The 24,459-nt window shown below is 21.5% G+C and overlaps 9 protein-coding genes and 1 further gene across 9 annotated transcripts; 5 read left to right on the plus strand and 5 right to left on the minus strand.

The window, feature by feature from the left end:
* Nucleotides 1-1,331: 1,331 nt before the first annotated feature.
* Nucleotides 1,332-2,753, minus strand: cand_003430 (PSP family protein; the record flags this gene model as incomplete). Its single annotated transcript, XM_067210589.1, has 1 exon — nucleotides 1,332-2,753. One exon carries the CDS (start codon nucleotides 2,751-2,753, stop codon nucleotides 1,332-1,334), a length of 1,422 nt encoding a protein of 473 aa, XP_067067142.1.
* Nucleotides 2,754-3,043: 290 nt separating this feature from the next.
* cand_003440 (uncharacterized protein) lies at nucleotides 3,044-5,279 on the plus strand (the record flags this gene model as incomplete). Its single annotated transcript, XM_067210590.1, has 4 exons — nucleotides 3,044-4,625; nucleotides 4,742-4,857; nucleotides 4,944-5,132; nucleotides 5,211-5,279. The coding sequence occupies 4 exons, from the start codon at nucleotides 3,044-3,046 to the stop codon at nucleotides 5,277-5,279; spliced, it is 1,956 nt and encodes a 651-aa protein (XP_067067143.1).
* Nucleotides 5,280-5,414: 135 nt separating this feature from the next.
* cand_003450 (AP2 domain-containing protein) lies at nucleotides 5,415-7,904 on the minus strand (the record flags this gene model as incomplete). The annotated part of the gene is made up of 1 exon (XM_067210591.1): nucleotides 5,415-7,904. The coding sequence occupies one exon, from the start codon at nucleotides 7,902-7,904 to the stop codon at nucleotides 5,415-5,417; it is 2,490 nt and encodes an 829-aa protein (XP_067067144.1).
* A 3,401-nt stretch (nucleotides 7,905-11,305) lies between these two features.
* Nucleotides 11,306-13,081, minus strand: cand_019370 (uncharacterized protein; the record flags this gene model as incomplete). The annotated part of the gene is made up of 1 exon (XM_067212168.1): nucleotides 11,306-13,081. One exon carries the CDS (start codon nucleotides 13,079-13,081, stop codon nucleotides 11,306-11,308), a length of 1,776 nt encoding a protein of 591 aa, XP_067067145.1.
* A 295-nt stretch (nucleotides 13,082-13,376) lies between these two features.
* On the minus strand, nucleotides 13,377-14,444 carry cand_019380 (ubiquitin carboxyl-terminal hydrolase family protein; the record flags this gene model as incomplete). The annotated part of the gene is made up of 1 exon (XM_067212169.1): nucleotides 13,377-14,444. One exon carries the CDS (start codon nucleotides 14,442-14,444, stop codon nucleotides 13,377-13,379), a length of 1,068 nt encoding a protein of 355 aa, XP_067067146.1.
* Nucleotides 14,445-14,997: 553 nt separating this feature from the next.
* On the plus strand, nucleotides 14,998-19,095 carry cand_003150 (telomerase reverse transcriptase; the record flags this gene model as incomplete). The annotated part of the gene is made up of 3 exons (XM_067210561.1): nucleotides 14,998-15,421; nucleotides 15,476-16,407; nucleotides 16,438-19,095. The coding sequence occupies 3 exons, from the start codon at nucleotides 14,998-15,000 to the stop codon at nucleotides 19,093-19,095; spliced, it is 4,014 nt and encodes a 1,337-aa protein (XP_067067136.1).
* Nucleotides 19,096-19,271: 176 nt separating this feature from the next.
* Nucleotides 19,272-19,733, plus strand: cand_003140 (hypothetical protein).
* A 68-nt stretch (nucleotides 19,734-19,801) lies between these two features.
* On the minus strand, nucleotides 19,802-22,410 carry cand_003130 (uncharacterized protein; the record flags this gene model as incomplete). Its single annotated transcript, XM_067210560.1, has 2 exons — nucleotides 19,802-19,995; nucleotides 20,244-22,410. The coding sequence occupies 2 exons, from the start codon at nucleotides 22,408-22,410 to the stop codon at nucleotides 19,802-19,804; spliced, it is 2,361 nt and encodes a 786-aa protein (XP_067067135.1).
* Nucleotides 22,411-22,608: 198 nt separating this feature from the next.
* Nucleotides 22,609-23,705, plus strand: cand_003120 (uncharacterized protein; the record flags this gene model as incomplete). The annotated part of the gene is made up of 2 exons (XM_067210559.1): nucleotides 22,609-23,257; nucleotides 23,332-23,705. 2 exons carry the CDS (start codon nucleotides 22,609-22,611, stop codon nucleotides 23,703-23,705), a joined length of 1,023 nt encoding a protein of 340 aa, XP_067067134.1.
* A 187-nt stretch (nucleotides 23,706-23,892) lies between these two features.
* On the plus strand, nucleotides 23,893-24,441 carry cand_003110 (ADP ribosylation factor; the record flags this gene model as incomplete). The annotated part of the gene is made up of 1 exon (XM_067210558.1): nucleotides 23,893-24,441. One exon carries the CDS (start codon nucleotides 23,893-23,895, stop codon nucleotides 24,439-24,441), a length of 549 nt encoding a protein of 182 aa, XP_067067133.1.
* Nucleotides 24,442-24,459: the final 18 nt, after the last annotated feature.

Below are 24,459 nucleotides of genomic sequence, written 5' to 3' on the forward strand. Positions count from 1 at the left end.
TTCTTTTCTCCCTATCTTATATTAATTTTATTTTTATTTCACATTCTCAGAGTTCCATATATTTAAAAGAAAAAAAAAAAAAGTCACCTTACTTTTTATTTTCCTCCACCCCCCCCCATTATATATTTTAGTACTTATACCACAAAGTTACTGGTTAGTTTACCGCCAAATTGAGAGCATGCAGTAGATTTTTAAAAAAGTCACTTTCAGATAAAATCTTAAAAGTGAGAATTAGTATAATATTAAAATTAAGTAATACTAATATATCTTAAATATAAATATTATTAATAAAAAATATACCATTAGAACTAATTTTGAAAAAGAGATATGAAAATTATTACATATTAACTACTTAAATAAAACATTTTAATATTTAATGTTATAAGAGTCATTTATAAAGTAAGATTTTACCTTAGATAAGTAATTATAAATTTGAGTATCCAAAATTTATTATCTTATAGATCCAATTTAATATTTTACAAGTTCCCGCTATACTGTGTTATTAGGTTAGAGTACTTTTTATCCGTTCAGATATTTTAGATAATTTGATTTGGTATATAGAATCTCAATGTTATATATAAACCTTGAAGATATTCATATTAAATTGTTTCTTTTTATTCCCTATACTGGCAGTATTTAATAAGGGATACACTAATACTTCATATTCTCCAATAACAATTAAATTAAATAATTATGTGCATCAAATGTTACAATTAATGACAACTGATGAACTAAATACAAGAGTGGGACATATTAATAGCCAATTATTAAGTTATAAACAAGAATTAGAAGAGGTTCAGAAGTCTTTATAAATGAAAAACTTGTCTTCATTATGTACAGGTAGTAATCTAGATCCATTAACTAAACATGAATGTGAAAAATTAAAAAACTTAATTAGACAATTGCGTAAATTACTACATAATGTAAGTGAAAGAATTCAATTATATCAGAATAAATTGGGTCAGACAATAGATATTATAAATAGTCAATCAACAAGTGTAGAAAGTTAACCTTGTGAAAATAGTGACAAGAATTAGGTGTATTATTTCATAATTTTAGTAATTGACCATAGAGTAATTCTGATACAATTATTAATTTGCAAAATAATGAAACATACCTAATATAATATATAAATATATAACAATGTAGTTGAATTCATCTAGAAATATAATAAGATATTAAATATTTATCCTTTGAAATAAATTAAAAAAAAGAAAAAAAAAATTAAATATTATATTTATGAAATATATTTATATTATTTTATATATTATATTTTATCTTATTAGTTTATATCATCTAAAATATATATTAATATTTTATTAAAATATCAATCATTTATATCCTGTAGAATAATGATATATATGAGAAGATGGAAATATCCCTTTATCATCAATAGATATTGATTGTTTTTCAAGTGTATAATATAAATTTTTTGAATCATTTAATTCATCTTTTAAGTTCATATGAGATTTAGATAATATATTTTTTTGATTTGTTTGAGTTAAAATTAAATTAGATGATAAATTTGTTATATTTGAATTTTTAATAATAGATTCATCATCTATAATATTATTAATAGATTCAGATTCTAATTCATTATTCAATGTTTCAGTTTCTAAATATTCTTCTTCTAATTCACCCCAATAAATATTATGGGTATCATCTTGTTTAATTTCCTCATCTTCAGGAGGTAATATACCCCATAATGGAATACCATTATCATCAACAGGTGGTTTACCCCATTCACCAGGACGAAAACCAAATTCACAACCATTTGGAATTGGTGCATTAACACCAGGTACACGTAAATTTGGATAAGAAGGTGGTGGTCCCCATTTTTGCATTTTCACTATCCAAGGTGGTGGCCAATTTGGTTGCATCCCTAATGCTTCTTTAAGATTATTAGATAAATTTCCAGGTTTTATATTTTTATAACGCATTTCATATTCTTTCCCTTCATAATATAAATCTCCAAATAATGACAAAAATGGTTTCTTTGTATATTTAAAAAAAGCATCATAAAGTACTTGATAATCTATATCCATTTTATGAAGTTTTGGTCGAATTTTTTGTCTTTGTTTTTGTTTTATAGATAATTTATTATCAGTTTCAAGTAATATAGAACGAATTTCTGCTATTTTTGTTGATTCTATATAAGGTGGTAATTTATATGGTGGTCTCTCAATTCCACGTTTACCTTGTAAATATTTTCTTTTAGATGACCAATGTTGTGGTATTTTAACAGATCCTAAAGATAATTTCATTGCTAATAATAATTCTGGATCATGAGCAGTTGTATCCCAAATTTCAACAACTTCTGGATGGTTAGTCTTATATTTTAATTCTGTAATTGTTAATTTCTCTTTTTTCTTATTATCTAATTTAATATCTTCTGAAATTATTTCATTTAATATTTCATTATTCTCTATATTACCATTAATGTCATTTATTATATCATTATCTCCAATATCTTGTATATTATAGTTTATTACATCTCCACATAATTTCTGATAAACATTACCAAATAATTCTAAAAGTTTATTATCTACTTCTAAAGGTATATATTCTATTTCTGTATCATTTAAATTATCTACTTCATTTTCATATTTATTTTTATTTTCAATTATATCATTTCTATTTCTATTTTTTTTTATTTTATTTAATTTATATTTTTTTTTTTTTAACTTTCTTAATATTTTTTTAACTGTATCTGGTTTATTTTTATATAATGATTTTATTATATTATTATCCATTGAACTAATAATAAAATTATTTAAATATTTATCTTATATAGTCTTTTTTTTTCTTGTTTATTAATCTACTTTACAAAATATTTCATATTATAAATCTACTAAATAACTTTTTATCTAAAAAAAAATAAAAATAAAAATAAAAAAATATTTAACCGCCTAAAATAAAAATAAAAATATGGGCGCCTTTTTTCTTAATAATTTTTAATATTTTATAAATATTTTAATTAATTTAATAAAAATGATATAAAACTTTAAATAAATACAAATGAGTAATTATATATATATTAAGGATGAAAAAAATTATTGCAATATTTAGTATTTTTGAAATATTAGCATTTATAACTATATATTATACTCAAATAATAAATTTAAGGCTTAATTTTGGATCTAAATATAAAGATAAAGATATTGATAATTTTAATTTTATAAATAATAATAAAATATATAATGACTGGATGTCTTCAGATCATTTATTATCTTTTCTTAATTATTCTAACTATAATAATAAATATTTCTTAAAGTTATGTGATATATATTGGTATAATTATATACAAGATAATTTGAAAATTTTTAAAAATATATATAATAACAAAAGTCCAACAGAACTTGTTGATAATGTTTTAAATTTTGTTAATAAATCAATGATTACTCAAAATACACTTATAAGATTAAGATTAAAAATAAAATATAAACCTATAATAGATATTGGACAAAATAAAAATATTATATATTCATTAAAACCTGAAATATATTGTGTAAAAGATCATAGAATTAAACCTAACAAAATTAAATTTCGTGATATTAAACATACAATAAAATATATTTATGAAACTATTTATATAATCAATTCTTATTATTCATCTATTCATGAAAATCATATTAATAATAATAAAGAAAATATTTATACAAAGAATTTAGATATTTTACTACATTATGATGATTGTCCTCAAATATGGCATTCTATTGATAAAAATCCATATATAGAGAAATGTATTACAAGTTCAGATTTATCAATTAAAATACGTAATTTATTAAAAAATGAAATATCTAATAATTTTTATAATAATGATAAATCATCACTTTTTTTATTTAATAATTCAATAAATATTTTTAATCTATCTAATTATAATGATAATTTGGATATAAATAAATATTGTAATTATATTCAAATATTTGTTGATAACTTTTTAATAAATATTAATATGAATAATACTAATTTTATACATCCATGTATTGGATATATTAAATGTAATATACCATGTAATAAAATAAAAGTTATAAATATTAAGAATAAATCTATATTAAAAATATATGAACATATATTTAATAGTTTACAATGTATTTGTACTTATAATAATAATTATAATAATCCACCTGGTTTATTATTATCTATATCAAGTAATAATAAATATACATGGGATATTGCTGCTATACCATATGTTAATCATCTTGATAATAATGAGAAATTAGCTAGATCATATGCAATAAATAATTTATTAAAAAATAATAATATAATAAATAAGTATTTTGATTTAATAAAAAGTCAATGGGATAAAAAAAAAAATGAAATATTTTTTATTGGACGTTATACTGATAAATCACGAATTGATATTTCATGTTGGTTATATAATGAAATAAAAAATAATTCAAAAATTGAAAGTAATGTTTATATTGTTGATTCTAATAAGATATCATGTAAAAAATATTCTAGAGATCTTCAAAAAAAACTATTATGTAATTCTGATTATATTTGTCGTGAAGAAATAATATATTTTGAAAAATGGCTTAAATTATTAAATCAAAGTAAAATATCCCTTGATCTTCCTGGAGTTGGTCCTTGGTCTACACGTCTTAGAATACTTCTTTTATCTGGTAATGTTTAATTAATAAAATAATATTAAGAGAACTTATGTATTCTCTTATTATTATTATGTAGATTATAATCATCTATATTATCTATGATCTTTATTTTTTTTTTTTTATTTTAGGCTCAATAATATTACAATCAGAAAGATCAATTAGATCTCATCAATTTTATGATTTACCTCTTAAAAAATTGGGACTTATTTTGGGATTTTCAAATGAAAATGAATTTTTTAAAAATGTTGGTTAAGTGAATTTTGTTAAATAATTTTATTTGTAAAATAATTATTAGGAAATAATAAAAATAAAAATTATTATATATTTTAGGTTTATCAAATAATAAATAACCCAGAAATATATTCTAAAGTATCTCAAATATTAAAGACATTTGCAATTCATTGTCTTAGTGAAGATGGCATTAAGAACTATTTTTTTAATCTTATAAATGAACTAGTAAATTGGGAAATTTCAAAAATAAATGAAAATTCAATAAATGAAGAAAATTTATTTAATGAAGTAAGCTATTAAGTATTGCAATTAATCTTTATTATATTTCTTACTAATATTATAATTTCTTATTTTTCTTTGTAATAGAATGAAATACTAATTAATATTCATAATGATAGACTAGTAAAACAACAGCTAAACAAATGTCTAATGTGAATATTTATTCTAACCAAAATGATGTATTCAGAAATCTAAAGAAAAAAAAAAGTTTTTAATACTTTGATTCCTTTAATAATAATATATATATAGATATGAATAAATTCTAATTTATTCTTTCTTAAAGATTTATATTTATGAGTCAGTACATGTTGAGCCAGATGCCTTTATAAATCTATATGTCATTGGTATATATGAACCATGATTTGAAAAAGACCAAGGATCCACTGTAATATTTTCTTCTTCTGTAACTGTATTATTATTATTATTATTATCATTATTATTATTTTTACCATTACCAATTCCATTATTGTTGTCATTTTCAATTGAGTCCAACTTTTCTACATCAACTTTAACTATATCATTTTCTTTAATATTCTTATCTTTATTTTTATCATAATTCAAAATATTACCTACATTAGATATATTATATTCAAATGTATTATCTCCACTATTTTTATTATCAAAGTTTATATGCCTTATTAAATGAGAGTTATTATTTGTATTATTTCCAAATATATTGAAATTAAATATATTTGAACAATTATTTCCATCATTTATATCTCCATAGAATTGTGAAATTTCTTCAAATGGTTTAATTAATGGTATTGAAATTTTATTTAAACTATTGTTATTATCAAAAATTCTATTCTTACAAAAGTCCTCATCTTTATATGAGTTATTAACTTCCTTATCTAACATTAAATTATTATTTATCTCATCATTCTTTGTTATAGTACCATTTATTTTTGATTTCTCTATATCCAAATCACAATTTTCTTTATTATTTTCATTCGTCACTTTTTTTGATAATTCATTATTATCCCATATATATTTAATAGCTTCACTTGTACAATTATTTTCTTGCAAAGTATTATTTGTTATATTTCCAATATTACATGATATATTATTATTATTATCATTATTATTTATTGAGTTTAATGCTATTTGTAGAAGAGAAGTTGAAGATGATAAAGACTTATCATAATCTATGTTATTTATTTTATCTTTATTTGATATACTAATTTCATTACTTAATGTAATTGTTGGAATCTTTATTTCATTATTATTATCATTATTATCTAATATTGATATTTTTCTTCCATCAATTAATATATTCTCATTATTTGTATTATTTATATTATAAAATTTTATAGGTGCTGGTGTTGTTGATTGTGCTTCTTGCAAACTATAATATTGTGTAATAGGATTCTCATCATATATATTTGGATATGGAATCTTTGGTAATTTCTCAGTAATATTATTATTATATGTATATGTAGATAATAAATTTGATGATTGTAAAAAATTATTATCTCTACAATTTGTTGATAATGTAATTGGATTTCCATTAATATACATATCATGATTATTTATAATATTATTATTATTTATATAACCTAAATTATGATAATCATTATTATTAGGTAAATATAATAAATGAATTGATTTCCTTTGAAAATCTTCACAATTATGTCTATTATTTTCATTATTTGTTGCATTAAGATATTGTGTATTTGATTTCTTATTTATTTGACCAATATTTTGTAATTCATTTTGTTTAGCTTTTAAAAATGCAATTGCTTCACTTCTAGCTGCTTCAAAACCATATATTTTTGAGTTAAATGTTTTACTACGACGTTTTTGTCCTTCTGTCCAAAATGCCAACCAACTTTGCATTCTTTTATTCCATGATACACCTTTATAACCACTTTTAAATTGTTGTTCATTATTATTACAATTAATATTATTTGATGTATTCTTCTTAATAAAAAATATACCATTTTGTTGTTTATTATTAAATAATGACAAATTTCTATTCTTATTATTTCTATCAATATCTTCATCTTCATCATCACATGTAATACCATCATCTTCATCAATTTCATCATCACCATCTATATCATCTGTATCAATATCTCTATTTCTATGATAATTATGAATATTACTAGTTGAAGATGTTGATATTGATGATGGTATTGTTGATGTATATTGACAATATGTATGATTTAATGGAGAAGGTGTAATTGTATGATTTTCTGATCTAGGACTTGTTAAATTATTATTTATCCATGATAAAGAAGGTAAGTGACAATTTGAATGTATAGAAGATGATGTACTATTTGTATTATTATTTTCTTCACTTATTATTTTTATTCTCTTTGGAGTTTTTCCAAGTATATTTTTATCTTCTAATCTTGGACCTTGTTTATTAAAATGAGATAATGGTAATCTATTATTTGATTCTTCATCTTCAATCATTTTTTTACATTCTTCAGAATTATCTTCATTACAGATTCCATTATTATCATCTATATCATTATTATTTGATGAGTGATTAATCATCATGTCCTTTGTATCAATTATATTTGTAATATTATCTATTATTTGCCAATTTCTTGTTATTATTGGATGTATTGTATTATTATTATTATTATTATTATTATTATTATTATTATTATTATTATTATCGCTATCACCAATTCTATTATTATTATCTATTATATTATCAATATATACTTTATTCTTCGTATTTATATAATCTATAATATTATTAGAATTCATATCTTCTTTAGATAAATGCCAATAATTAGACTCCACATTTTTTGTATTTTCTAAATTCATGTCGAAATCTTTGTTCAATTTTATTATATCATCATCACAATTAATCCCTTTGTATTATATAATAATTATTATTAAATATTATCAAAATTTGTACCTTTTTCCTTTATTTTTATTTATATTAAATTAGAATATTACCAATCTATATATTAATAAAAATAACCAAAAAAAAAAAAAATTGGGATATTTCAAATTAATATAATTATAGATTTCTTTTTTTTTCTTATATTGAAAATTTATATATACATATATATATATATATATCTTAATAATTTAAAAAAACAATTCTTGGATTATATAATAATTATTATATATAGGTTATAATAATATAAAGTTATAATTTGTCAATTTTAAGAGTCCTAAATAAAACATTTTCCTAGTCTGGATCTACACTTATATTTTAAATGCTCGTCATCGCGATTTTACTTTTAAACCAAATAATAATCCATTGGGAAATTAAAATTATTGTTATTATAGATATAATAAAATCTGGTATATTTGTATATCTGAACTTTATTATTAAATTATTCATATTATTAAAATAAGTATATTTATAATTATATAATAATTTACTAAAATATTCCAAAATTATACCTAATATTAAAATTAAATAAATAAATATCATAATTAAAGATCCTATATAAATATTTCTTATTGAAATCCAACGAATCCTATTATTTTGAATTTCTTTATCTTTATCTTTATTTATACATGGAATAATACAGAAACATATTGTAATAGAAATTATAATAAATATTGAAAATATAATATCCCATATATTAATTAAAAGCCACTTAATTTCTTTAATATTTCTTAATAATGGATTAACCCAATTAAATATATAATCTATAATTAAATTATAAAATTGAAATAATAAAATATTTGAATTATTCTGAAATATATTGAATATATTATTTTGTAATGATATAATAGAAATAATATGAAGATATTTTTGTTTTAATAAATTTGTATGATAAATTTCTTTTTTTATTGGAATTAATTGATAATCTTGTATTATAATTTGTATATAATGATTATTAATAAAAATATCTTCAAGATAAGAAATTCTTGATATATATATATTTAAAAATTGTTTATATATAGTAATGAACATATTTATTTGATAATTAATCTGATTAGTTGTATATATATTTAATATATTTTGAATATTTTGATTTTGTTGAGAATATGGGATTTTGAAAGAATTAAGATAATTATAATAAAATTTAGAAATATTATGAATAATAATATTTATAAATTTTTGAATATTTTGAATTTGTTTAATATGTTGATTCTCTTTAATTAGATTATATATTTGTTTATCTTGAATTAGATTAATATGTTGAAATATACATATTTGATGTAAATAGATGAATTCAGAATTTTTAATTTGATAATATGGAATAGATTGAAAACATTGAATTAATTCTAATAAATTTGTTTTTTGAAGAAGATATTGACTTTTTTTTGTATTTATATATATACAAAAATAATATAATTGAGTAAGTATTTCTTTCAGAAATAAATATTGATATATATTTTTATTATGATATTTAATAATGATAGATAAATAAAATATGTATTTCCAAAGACTTTTAAAATGAATATTAATACAATTAGGATTTATGATTAAGGTTGTTAAATTATGTATAATTGTTTCTATATATGATTGTATAAAATATTCAATTTGATATTGATTTTGATATTGATATTGGTATTGATTTTTAATATTAGACTCTATTTTAATATATTGATTAAATAAATCTATAAGTTTATGTTCAGATTCTGAAAATATATCAATATCTTTTTCCAAAAAATTGAAATAATTGGTGTTATTTAAAAGTTTAATTCTTTGTAGATCACTTTGATTATCTTGTGAATTAATACATATGATTGGTAGATCCCATGGAAATAAAATAATGATTAAATAATTACAAATAATACTTAGATTATATTCAAGTATTATAGTTGCATTGTTTTTTAATTGATCTGTAATAAGATTTTCCTTTTTATTTATTTTAAATTTAAATAAATTTTTAAGAGGATTGATTTTATTTAAATAATAATATATATTTGTTTTATTCTGTATATATTTATTATGAATAAATTCATTTGAAGAAAAATAAGATCTTTTATTGATAATATAAATAAGAAATATGATTATAAATAAGAATAAAATTTGTTTAATAGATTTTTTTTTCATATAGAGGTTTTATTTAAATAATTTAAGATATATTAATAAAAAGTTATTTTTATTATTTTTGTTTTTTTTTTTTTTTTTGAAGTAAATTTGATTTATAATATAGTGTGGTAATTTTGATTTTATTTTAAATATTATTTTATATATAAAATATTTAAAAGATATAATGAAGAAAATAAACAATAAAATTTTGATAATATTAATATTGAATTTATTATTTATATATAAAGAATATGATTTGAATAAAAAGAATAGATTAAATATAATTAATAATATAAGTAATTTAGAAATAGTAAAGAATAAAATAAGTTATAAAGAAAATAAGAAGAATAATGATTTATTATATAAAATGAATTTAATTATTATTGATATTATTAATATATATAAAATATCTCAAAATAATATATTTGGGAAATATTGGAACGATATGAGAAATTATAGAAAATTAGAATTAATAAATAATAATATAAATAATAAGACAATATTTAATGATTTAATATGGAATGATTATATTAATAATAAAGATATTCAATATATTGTATATATTTCAACTATATGTAATTGTAATTTTTGGGAAATAGAGAGAAAAAAAAAAAAAGAAATATTATTTTTATATTGTTTAAGATGTATAAATAATGAGAAATTATTAAGAATTTTAAGAAATGAGAATTTAGATAATAAGATAAATTATTTATCATATAAAAGAAAACAAATTTATTTAGATAATTATTTATATATATCAATAATATTTATTAAACAAATAAATAATGATTATTATAATATAAAATTTAATATAAAAAGAAATATATCTGTAATACCAAATTTAATATTAAATATGAATTCAGAATATAATACAATGAAATCTTTTTTAAAATTATGGAAATATAAATATATGGAAAATAATATACAAGATGATATTTTAAGATTAATAAGAAATATGATGAATATATATTTAAAAATAATATCAAAGATTTATATACGTATAAAGAAGTTTTATATTTGGATTTCAATATTAATAAAATTAATATTATTAATAAATAAATATATAATATATAATTGGTATTTTTTAAATATATTTGGATTATATAAAATAATTGAAAATATTGAGGATATATCTTTTGTAATGATATATATATTATTTATATTAGAAGTTATAAGTATAATATATAATTCTATAATATGATTGATTATAAAGAAAATTTATTTAATTTTTTTTTTTATTAAGTAATTTATATTTATGACTATCTTTATTACTAAGAGTAATTGGATTACGACATCCTTTACCACCTTCCCAAAATTTACTTCCAGAATTATTACCTGTTAATGTAAGATGACAAAATTTACATTTTTCTGTAAATATTTGTTCTCTACTACAATAACCACATATCATTTGTTTACCCCATTCACTATTATGGTCAGGATTTGCTTTATCATGACATATATGACATGGGTATACATTATTACAACAAGGAAATCTAATCCATCTATATGACTTTTTATAATGATTACATGTTCCAGATAATGGTAATGATGAGCCTACAGAAGTAGGAATTTTTGATTCTCTAGTAGATTTTTTTAATTTTGATTTATTATATTCATTTAATAAGTCTGAATTGAATATAAATTTATCAGTTGGAATAATTGTTTTTGAACCAATATTAATAGAATCAATTTTCATTATTAATTTTTGAAAACAATTTCTACATTGTATAGTTTTTAATCTACCAAATAAGAATTTATGAATTTTACAATATAATGTACAATTAGAACATGATATAATAATATTGATTGGAATTATATTATATATTTGACAATTTAAATATTCAATATGACCAGAATGAGGATTATTTACATAACATAATAATGGTTCATATTTAATAGTGTGATTTGATGAACACTTTTTACATTGTTGAGAGTTACCAAGTATTATATTATATGGTAATTGAATTTTAAGATTTTCTTCTTCTTGAAATAAATTTGGTATACTTAATGATTTGAAGTGATTAATTTCAAAACATTTATTACAATAAATTTGTATTTGTATTGTAGAAATAATAATAAAATCAATATTATTTAATTCTAAACCATTTAAAATTAATTTATCCCAATATTTAGTAATTTCATTGATTTGATATTCTTTATTATTATTATTATCATTTATATTTTTATTTTTATCTTTAATAGTTGAAATTTTAGATATATCATTATCTGATATATCTTTAATATATACTTTAGTATTCTTTTTATTAATAACTAAAGAACGGCAATATTTATAACGTTCTATACATTGCTGAACTGTTATACCATCTCCAACATGTTTAGCAATTTCATCCCATTTTTTTTTTGGATCTTTAGTATATTTATAATAGCATAAAGCTTCTTCTAATAGTTTTTGTTTTTTAGAATTCCAGAAATTTACATTATTATCAATATGATTGATTTCATTAGATTTAATAAAATTAATTAAATATTTATCTAATAATTTTAAAGTTTCATAAATTGGTGACTTAGTTAATATAAATTTTTGAATTGATGAAAAGAAAATATCTTTTATATTAGGAAATATATTATTATATTTATATATTTCAATTAATATATTATTAATATTTCCTTCTGGATAATCAGATGGTATATAAATAGATAATGGTATTCCTTTTAAACCATGATTATTGATAGTTTCATCATCTAATAATTCAATTGGAAATTCAGGATCAGTTGGAACTAATATAAGTTTTATAGTTAATGGTAAAGATGGAGTTTGTAATAAATCATTATTTGCTAAATTATCAGATATTAATATTTCTGCAGAATATAAAAGTTTTAAACGTTTCCATTCAATATCCCAAGAATATGGTGAATATCTTTTAATTAAAATTTTTTCATCATCTTTATTATTATATATAAAATTTTTCATAATATATTTAGATGAATCTATCTCATTATCTATTATATTATTAGATCCATCAGTATTATTAACCATAGTATGGTAAGTTTATTTACTTATATCAAGGTAAAATTTAATTAAGATTAAAATAATCTTATAAGAACAATAAGATATAAGAAATAAATACTTTTCCGTATTAATAACTTAACCGCTAATAATAAAATAAAATAAAAAAGTTATTAATATTTATAAATTCAAGTTAATAATAGATTATATATCCTAAATAATCTAACTTAAAATTAATTCTTATATTAAAATATATTGTATATTATAACTGAATTATTAAACATTAATATTTTATTCTATAAAATTATCAAGAAATTGTTCTTATTTATTTACTTTGGGATATATTTACTTTAGATTCTAAATAATATAAAAGACAATATGCTTGTGCCTTTTCAACATCTGACAATTTAACATTTGTAACAATTTCATCATCAAATTTAAACCATTGATTTATACTTTTCTTAAAACTATATGTAATGTAATGACCTTGAAAAAGTGTATTACCATTATGTTCAATTACACCAATAAGTTTATATATTCCGGTTTCAGATATTGATTTAAGTACTATTCCAGTTGTTTTAAATGTAACAATCTTTGTACACTTTTGTCCACAATTATTAAAACGTTTTAAAGTTACAATCATTATTTTAGGAAATTGTGAAATATTAATACATCTTGTTGCTCTTACAAAATCTTTACATCTAGAACATTTATATGTAGAAGGTTCATTATCATGTTGTATACTTTGTTCTTCAAAAAATTTTCTAAAACAAGAACCAATAGTGGTAATATTATCTTCATTAATTGGTAATGCTAATATTATATCCCAAAATGGTTCATATGTATCGCTGAATTTTCCACATTTTAAACAATTAATTCTACTTCTAAATTGTCCTGATATTAAATTACTCATTAAAGAATTATTTACCCTTAAATATTCATTCCAATATACTAATCCAGGTCTAGTACTTTTTTTACTAATTTTTTCTAATTCATCATGTGTTAAATTTTTTTCTTTTGTTATTTTTCTTGTACCATTATGAATAATTTCAAGTATATATATAATAAATTCATGAGCATCTTGTTGTTTCTGATTGAATAAATTAGGATTTGATTGTTGTAATTGCTTATAAAGGTTTTGAGTTTGTATAGAAATATTAGATTTATATAATTTACTCATTTTATGTAATATATCTAAAAGTTCTCTACATATATGTTGAGTTGATCCATTATTCACTATAATACCATGTATATTTGAGAATATATCAAGATTTACAAGGAATTGTAATCCCGCATTCATATAACAAGAATTTCCATAATTCCTTAATCCAGGTGGTAATAAACCATTAAAAAGTATTTCAGAATCATTATATCCCGGTGTTATATTACCCATTTAATGTAGGATGAAGAAATAAGTTCACTTATTAATTAAAGTAAACTAGTACATAAATATAACCATACTATTTCTCTTTATAAGTATTAGAATAAGAATATTCTCTTTTTAGAATAATTTCAATCAATAGTATCTCTTATATATATTAAAAATAAAATTAATAGTAGAAATAATTAAGACAATAAAAAGAGATATATTTTAAGAAGTGATGGTATAAGGTATAATACCAATAAATATTTGAATTAATACCTCATATTGGCGCTAAATAAATTTAGAATATCAGTGCATATAATATTAACATGTTTCCCCACAATTTTATTATTATTAATAATATTATAAAGTAAGAGTAGAAATATAGACTATTAATTTTAATATTTGATTATAATGTTGATATACTTTTTAATTTTTTTCTTAATATAATATTTTATATTTTATTTTGTACTTATAATTTACTAATATTTATACAATTAAAATGTAAAGGCGCGTATTTTACCCCCCTTCCCTCTTAAGCATGGTAAAAATTAATGAGTGTATATATATAGAATTTTATAAAATGAAGAATATAAGAAACCTTCTAGCAACATTAATAAAATCAAATGTATATACATTGCGTGAATATTGTGAGAAGTTTATTAATTTTGATACAACTTTTGGAGTTAATAATTGGATAAATTTAGGAGATCAGCTAGAACCTTTAGATGAAGATTTATATGAGTTAATAAATTCTTCAATAATAGTTATAGATCCATTAATTTCAAATAATTTAAAAGATGGTTTTAATAAAATAAGTCAATTATTTACATATAATGAAACAGAAGGAATAATTAAACATCCTTTTATAAGAGTATATTCTAGATCAGAAAATGTTAATATAAATTCTAAAACAGTACCATTATCTATATTAACAGTACTAAAGTGGGCAACATTATTAGTATTGCATTATTTTAAAGATCCTATAATTCATTATTTAAAGAATAGTAAAAAAATACCTGTATCATTCTCAAATGATTTAAATAATTTATATTATTTAGATTGGAATTACATTTTATATTCAATTTCAAGTTATAACAAATTGAAATATATTTCTGAAGAAAATTTTGAATTAATTTTATGCTATTTTTTTCCAAATTTGAAAAGATCTTTAACTGTTGATAATTATCAAAAGTTTAGTCTTGCAAATCCACTAGATGAATTATCATATATACCACTTATTGATCAAATATCTTATGAGATTACTTGGCAAAAGTTACTTGATAGAATTGGTCCAATAAGTATGATATATATATTAGTATGTTGTATATTATACAGGAAAGTTTCTATAGATAAAAGAGTCAAATCTCATAATTCGAAAGCTTTTTCTCAATATATTCAATGTAGTGGGAGACTCTTAACAAATGATTATATTGATGAGTTAAGATTGTTAAGTAAAATTAAAGTAAATCCAAATTTATTATCAAAAAAACAAATAAGAGAAATGTCTATAAATCGTAAATTAAGGATTAGAAAAAGTATAGAAAATAAAAATAATGGCATATTTAATTCAAATATGTCTATTTTTAGTATTGAGATACCAATACAATCTAATATGATGTATAATAATCAATATCCACGTAAAGGTGGATTACCTTGTCAATCACTATTACGTTTATTACCTCCAAATGAAATAGGAGCAAGAATATTATTAAAATTTGTATTATATTCTGATTATCTTCTTTCAGAATATGATCACAATAATACTATGAATATTCTTAATGAATATATAGCACAAAAAAATATTAGAGTTCGATGTTTTATTGCTTCAAATTTATTGGATTCTTTTCAGAAATTATTAGAAAATAGTAGAAATATTTCTACATTACGATTACTTGCGCAAATATGCCCAATTTCTTCTGATATTAGTAAATTAAAATTATCAAATATAGCTAAACTTCCTGTTTCAGAATATGAAACTTCTAATACAAATGTAATTAAATTTCTTAGATATATATTAAAGATGATAATACCTCGAGAATTGTTTGGAACTAAAAGTAATTTTAAATATTTTCTAAATAAGAAATTGCCTGTAATTGTAAATTTACATTCTAGAGAGACTTTAAAAGTACATCAAATCATGTCAAAGATAAAAATATCAAATTGGGTAAGAAGAATTTATACAAAATATGAAGAGAAGATTAAGAAGAATATTCAAGGCAATAAAAAAGGAAATGATCAATATAAAAAAAGATATAGATCTATGATTACTATTGCAAAAAGATATTTAGCTAGAATTATATATTTTATTATTACAAGTATTATTGTTCCAATAATAAGAAGACATTTTTATGTAACAGATATTGAAGGAAGTAGTAAATTATGCTATTTCCGTTATCCCACTTGGATAAGAATTGTTAGAATTGCTGATTTACATTTTAAAAAATCTTCTATGATAGAATCTGAAGATAATTGTGATTATTCAGAAATAGATATATCATGTATTGATAATATTCCTAGATTAAGATGGATTCCTAAAATTCGTGGTTTAAGACCAATATTAAATTTATCAAGAGCTGGTTCTGGTATATATTTATTAAAAAGTTTAAATGAAACAAATTTAGAAGATAATAAAAAACAAAATAATAATGAAAATTTTTCTTTTTCACCTTGGATTGGTGGAGATACTCCTGTTTCTTGGATGAGTTCAACTAATCGTTGGAGATCTCATAATTATAAGGAAAATTTTCAAATAAAAAGTAATAAGTCAAATCAATATACTTATTCTAATACAAATAATAATAAGTGGAGACCTTCAAGTAATAATACAGTTGATTTATTACGTCCATCGGCAAATAATGTATTATTTTATATAGCTAGAATAATTAGAACATATTTATTATATGAAATAAATTCAAATTATTCTTTTCATAGCCCTACTTTTAATTTACTTGGATGTTCAATTATACGTTATAGTGATATACATAAATGTATTAAACATTGGTGGAAATATAATGTAAACAAAGGATTAATTAATAATAATAATATTACTAGTTTAAGTTTATATAAATTTAATTATAATTTATTACCAAAAGTCTATATGGTAAAAGCTGATTTAAATAATTGTTATGAGAATATAAATCAGAATAAAATAATTGAAATATTAGAAGGTATATCTTTACCTACTGAAATACCTTTAATTACAATATATAACAGGATTTTATCCCAAACATATACATTACCTCCATTTGAAAATATATCAACAGGTATTATAGGTATAAATGAAAACTCAAAACCTTATTTTCTGACTTCTAAAGGTAAATTAAAAACAGTTCCAGTAATGGAATATGAAGAATATAATTCAAAATGTAATCAGAAATCATCAGAAAATAATTTGGAGAACTATAAGTATAGCAGATGTTCAAATTCATTAAATAAAAATTCACTTCGTCATGTAATAAGTCAAAATATATTTATACCTACTATAAGTATTTTAGGATGTGGAAAGTGTGGTTTCTTAACTGATTTAAGTTCAACTCGTACTATTAAGTGGTCTGATGCAATTAAATTACTAAAAATTCATCTGAGTTATAATCTAATGAAATTGAGGACATCTACTAGAAAATGGAGAATAAAAGGTAGGAAGAAAGGATCAATTAGGCATATTGTTCAACAAAATCGTGGTATACCACAAGGATCAGTACTTTCACATTTATTATGTAGTTTGTATTATGGTAGACTTGATAATCAAACAGATGTTTTAAAATTACTAAATATAGATTATAATAGTGAATTAAATTCAACTTCAAAAGTGGGAACGTTAAGTATTTCTAATAATAAGCGAATATTAGCTGATAACTATTTAGAAGAGAATAATCAACATTCTTTTCAAGTAGAATATAATTATAACCAAGACAATAAAATAAAGAGAATAAAGAAAAGTGGAATAAGCTTAAATACAAATTTTCAGACTGAGGGAAATGTAGAGAGTATTTATAATAAAGAAAATGTACCTAATGAGGCTAATTTAGCAATTAGTTTTGATGAATTACAATCTACCAAAATCCTAGAACAAAATAAATTTACTTTAAATAATTATAAAGAAGATGAGAAATTTGTTAAAGATAAATGTGAAGATTTTATTATAAATAGTGAAGATTATATATACCAAACAAAATCTTCACCTAATCTATTATTACGATGGGTAGATGATTTCCTTTTTCTTAGTACAAATGAATCTAGTGCTTTGGAATTTTTGGATATATTATGTAACAAGCATACATGGGGTTCAAATTTAACTGAGGATAAAATTACAACGAATTTTAAATGGAAAGAAAACACAGAGAGTGAAATATGTGACAATATTACCTGGGCTGGAATGAAATTCTTTTCTGATCCTAATGGATTAGAATGTATGCCATTACCATGGAAAAGTGTTCATCATATTAGTATAATGGATACAATATCTTTAGTTATAATTAATAGTAATTCTAAGAGTAAATGGAAAAATATTTTAATAAATCCATTAAGTCAAAAGGGTAAATATATGTGGTCTGTAGTAGGGGTTAGGATAATGGCATATTTAGATATGAGAATCAGAAATGGATTAAACTTTGATATTGAACTTAATGCAGAAGATACTGTAAGTTTACAGTTAATATTAATGATAAATTATTTGTAATATATATTATTCAAATAAATTTGTTATTTTCAGGTTTACAAAAATATTGCAACTATAATGTATGTTACAACTCTTAAGTTATTGGCTACAATTAAGAGGATAAAAAAAGTTCATTTTGGATTTATAAATCCAAAATTTGTTCTTAGTAAGTTAAAATTAGCATATTTTAATTATAAATGAATTTACTACAATCTGTATTAGAAATATTTGAATGGATATCACAAGGGTGTATATCAAATATAATGTTACACTTAAAAAAAAATTCAAGTAATTTAGAACTAAAATTAAGTGTAAAGTGTGCAGTATATGATGCAATATTGACAGCTATTAAGCCTAGATGTAATTCATTGGGTCTTGATATGACATTTAATAGCTTTGGGAAAAAACTAGCAATAGCCTCAAAAATTCTTAAAGATGAATTTTCTTATATTCCACCACAAGTTAGTAGTATAATAACTTCTCAATATTCTGATATTCCAAAATTATATCGTAGTAATAAAAAGAGGTTAAAAAAAGTTACTTAGAAACTTATAATTTCAATGTTTAGGTTTTCTTCTTTTAACTGTTAAGTATGTGACTCAAAGCAAAATTTTAAATAGTATATATTATTATTAATTTTTAACAATTAATAGAATTAATTATAACTTTAATTTATATACTTTACATCTTTTTTAATCATTAACACAAATTTCAAACCTCCCGATATTTATTGTTTCCTAAATCTTTTCTTTCCACCAGTACGTTTCTTTAAATTTCTAATATGACTTCTAAGTCTTCTCATCTTTACACCTGCATCTTCACTACGTTTCTTCTTAATTAATCGATCTTTAACAACCATCATCATTGGTTTATTTCTATTCTTTACAATCTGGGGAATACTTTGCTTCTTACTTTCAGATTCTAAAAAAATTTTAAATAAATTGAAGTTAAATAGATTACAAATTTTTTAGAGTTAAATTATTTATACTGTAAGGATATCATCAAATGTTTTAGAAAACATAATTCTTAACAAAGTGATGACTTCCTAAAAGTTTTTTTTGCACTAGACCCAACAACTTTTCATGAGTCACTGACTTATAACTTAATAAATACAAGGCAGCCGGCTTATTGTGCTTAAACTTCTATATATAAAAGTGATTAAAACTTACCTCTCTTTCTTTTTTCTTTAAATGATTCTCTATCTTGGCGTCCTTTAAGAATACTAGCAATTCTCTTTTCACGATTCTGTTTACCTTGGAATTTAAAAATTTGTTCTTCAGTTATAGATGAGTCTTGGTTATCTTCATTTTCAGATCCTGAAAATTCTGATAGATCTGAACAAATAGGTAAATTATCTTGTTTTATACCCAATGCTTCAGTAGCACCAACTCTAGCCTTTAGTTTTTTAATTAGTTTAAAATCTTCTTGTCCCAAAATTTCTTCAGTTGCAATATTTAAATTACCAGATATTCTATTATAAAGATCAACTGAATTTGAATCAACATCAGAATATTCAGAAATTTTATCATGATTATATTGTAAATTTATATAATCTTCATTATTATTGTCGTTACCATCATCACTATATGTGTCACAATCATCATATTCATTATCACTGTTCAATTCCTCAAGATCTTCTTCACATACTTCTGATTTACAAACTTCTTCATCTTCATAATCTTCTTTATAATCATCTTTACCCTTAGTTCTTTTCTTGTACAAATTTAGTAATTCTATACCATCTATAGAAGTCTCCAAGTTCAGTTGTCCATATTGCAATTCTTGTACTTTGCCATTTTGCAAATTAATTGCAGAAGTTTTATTTAATAAAGAACGGTGAAGTATACTTGGTGCAATTTGTCTATACAAATTAATTAAAGCTTTTGCTGCTGATGAAACACTCTTGTTATTCATTGTACGAAAACCTACAAGATCAGCCAGTTTATCTTTATCTAACACTTGGGGAATCCTTTGGCATATTTCACGTATATAATTTAAACCAATTGTAATTGCCTCTGGAGTTTTACATTCATTTACAAAATTATCCATCAAAGTTTTAATGATAATTGATAATTCTTCTGGTGGTATAAGTTCATGGCATGCTTGTGCTAAATACGAAAGTATTGATATCACATTCCTATTATTAGGAGATAAATATCTTGCCAAAAATGTATAAAAATTCAATACTATTAACTTATGTCTTTCAATCAATTTGGATATTAATTCAATTAATACAAGGCGTACCTCAAATGGATCACTATGACGCCCTACACGTCGAAATAAATTTTCTGCAAATGTTTGCGGGTCAATAATCATATCAATACATTGATTAATACTTGAATTATTCTGTAATTTCTTCTTATTAAATTTCTCTGCTTTTCTTAATGCAATCTTTGCCTTTTCAAGCTTTTTCTTCTTACTTTGACTGCTCATACCTATTAGTGCTGATCTCATTGCACGATTTGCTTCTGCAGTCATTTCTGTTGCCTCATCATCATCTGATTCATTATCAAAATCTTCTATACTCCAATATTTACCTAAAATAAATCTACTTGCGGTAGCTACAATTTTTGATGAATTTGATTCTATACAACAGTTAGCAATCATATTAACTGTTATTTCATTTCTCCAAGTATTCTGCCTATAAACTTCCATTAATATTGCCAGAGCTCTACTAGTATCTATTGAATTACTTAATCGTTCTCTTAAATTTTTCAAGATTGTATTATTAAATTTTGATAAATTAAATAAAGTAGATTTATTATAACTATTGGGTTTTATATTAGATGATAAGCCAGTAACTATACTCAAATTTGATGTTGTAGTAAATGAAGTATTTATAATCTTCGTTTTTATCAATTTTTTACGTCTCATTTTTGAGGACATAGTTTTGTTTGCAGATATTATACAAAGTGCTGTATGCTTCATTAACTTACTACGTAATGCACGATCTGGTAATCTCATTAGATCAAACCATAATGGTAATAAAAATAAAATGTCAATGATCCTCTGATTACATAAAAGTATCAAAGATCCAACAAAAGAGTTTCTTATTTCAGAAGATAAAATAGATCCATTTTCTTTTAATTCAAATACTAATTTATTAATAAATACTTCGCATATTCCCTGTCTTGCATAGTAGGGAGATGTATGAGCAATAAAGATAGTTAATTGTAAAAAATCTTTAGGAATATTTCTAGGATTTAATCGAAACATATCCAAGGTTGAGTAAAAATGTTGTAACTGTAGCTCAAAATCTGGCCAATAAGCTCCAGGATCCTTCTTAATTCTATTTTGTAATTGAGGTAGTGAATAAATCTCAAGTGTAGTATCCATAATATCTTATATATTCTAAATCTTTATTCCCATATATCTTTAAAAAATCCTAAAATTTCCAAAAAATAACTTCAACTTTTTTTTTAAATAAAATGTCACTTAGAGAAATTTAATATACCGTTACAAACTATAAGGCGCCAGATTATATTTTAACATTAAACTATTCTAATAATATTAAAACTAATTTTCGAAAAATATATGGGTAGAGAATTATTAATTGGCTATTTAGAGAAACCAAGTAACCAACAAATCTTATGTCGTCAATATTTTCCATCAAAATATGGTGGAAAACCTGCATGGCTAAATCCTCAGTATTTACCAAATGCTAAAGATTTAAACTGTGAATATTGTGGTATATTGATGACTTTTTTTTTACAGATATATGCACCAATAGATGATAGAGATGATCTATTTCACCGTACAATATTTGTATTTATCTGTGTTCACTGTAGTTCAAGTATTATAGCATTGAGATGTCAGTTACCCAGAAACAATCCTTACTATGATATAAATCCCCATCAACCTCCTATTGAATATAATGCAGAGATATTTCATGATGAATACTCAAAATTAAATTGCAATATATGTGGTTTACCTCTAGATAAAATATCTCATGAAGAATTAAATCATACTCTCTGTATTAGTCAAAACCCAAAAAAGTTGATATTACCAGAATATGAAATAGTAGTAGAATTTGGAGATGATTATCAATCTTCAGATAATAAAACAGATAATAGTGATACAATCGAAGATCAAGATATATCTGAAGAAAATTTAAATGAAAAAATGGAATGTCGTGAATCAACTTTATTATCAGATTACTATAAAAAAATATTACATGATCCAGGTAAGTAAAAATATCACACTAAATATACTTTGAATTTAATTGATTACTTTGGGAAATTTGTTATTTCTTCTTAGATAACGATTTAGATGAATCAGAAATGAATGCCTTTAATAAAGTACAAGATATGAATGTCAACGATTATGCTTTTGATGAGTTTATAAGTTATTCTAAGAAATATAAACAACATATAATCCGATATAACTATGGTGGAGATATATTATGGTTTTCTGATCATTCAAGACAACAAAAAAATGCACCAAAATGTGATAAATGTGGTGAAGACCGTATATTTGAATTCCAAATACAACCTGAAATTATTATTTTGGGACATCTGCCTTCTACAATTGATTTTGGAATAGTCTCAATATATACCTGCTCAAAAAATTGTAGTTCAGATAGTACTGCATATACACAAGAATATGTATTTATACAAGAAAACCCCTATTAAATAAAGTAATATTGTTAGTTTATAATTAAGCGGTGTTTTTTTAGCGCAATTGATGCACTCGATATTGAGGGTAAATATTATTTGGCTATATAATAGGAAATAGGAACCCTGAACAATAATAAAAACATATATTAGGTAATTGATTAATATATATAAGGAATAAAGACGATTATATAATTCTTATACAATGGGTTTAGCTTTATCAAGAATATGGAATCGTCTATTTGGTAAAAGGGAAATGAGAATACTAATGGTCGGCTTGGATGCAGCTGGTAAAACAACGATTTTATATAAACTTAAACTTGGTGAAGTAGTAACAACTATTCCAACAATTGGTTTCAATGTAGAAACTGTTGAATACAAAAATATATCATTTACTGTATGGGATGTAGGTGGTCAAGACAAAATTAGACCATTATGGAGGCATTATTATACTAATACTGATGGTTTAATATTTGTTGTTGATAGTAATGACCGAGATCGTATTAATGATTCTCGTGATGAGCTTATGAGGATGTTAAGTGAAGATGAGTTACGTGATGCATGCTTAGTTGTTTTAGCCAATAAACAAGACTTACCGAATGCGATGAGTGTTACAGAGGTAACTGAGAAGTTACAACTTAGCTCAATAAGGCATAGAAATTGGTATATTCAATCAACATGTGCTACAACTGGTGATGGTTTATATGAGGGTTTGGATTGGTTAGCTAGGAATCTTGAAAAAATAGCCTCATAGAGGGCTTAGTAACAAAAA

Source organism: Cryptosporidium andersoni (genome assembly GCF_001865355.1).
Source record: "Cryptosporidium andersoni isolate 30847 chromosome Unknown contig_47, whole genome shotgun sequence".
Taxonomy (NCBI): Eukaryota; Apicomplexa; class Conoidasida; order Eucoccidiorida; family Cryptosporidiidae; genus Cryptosporidium; species Cryptosporidium andersoni.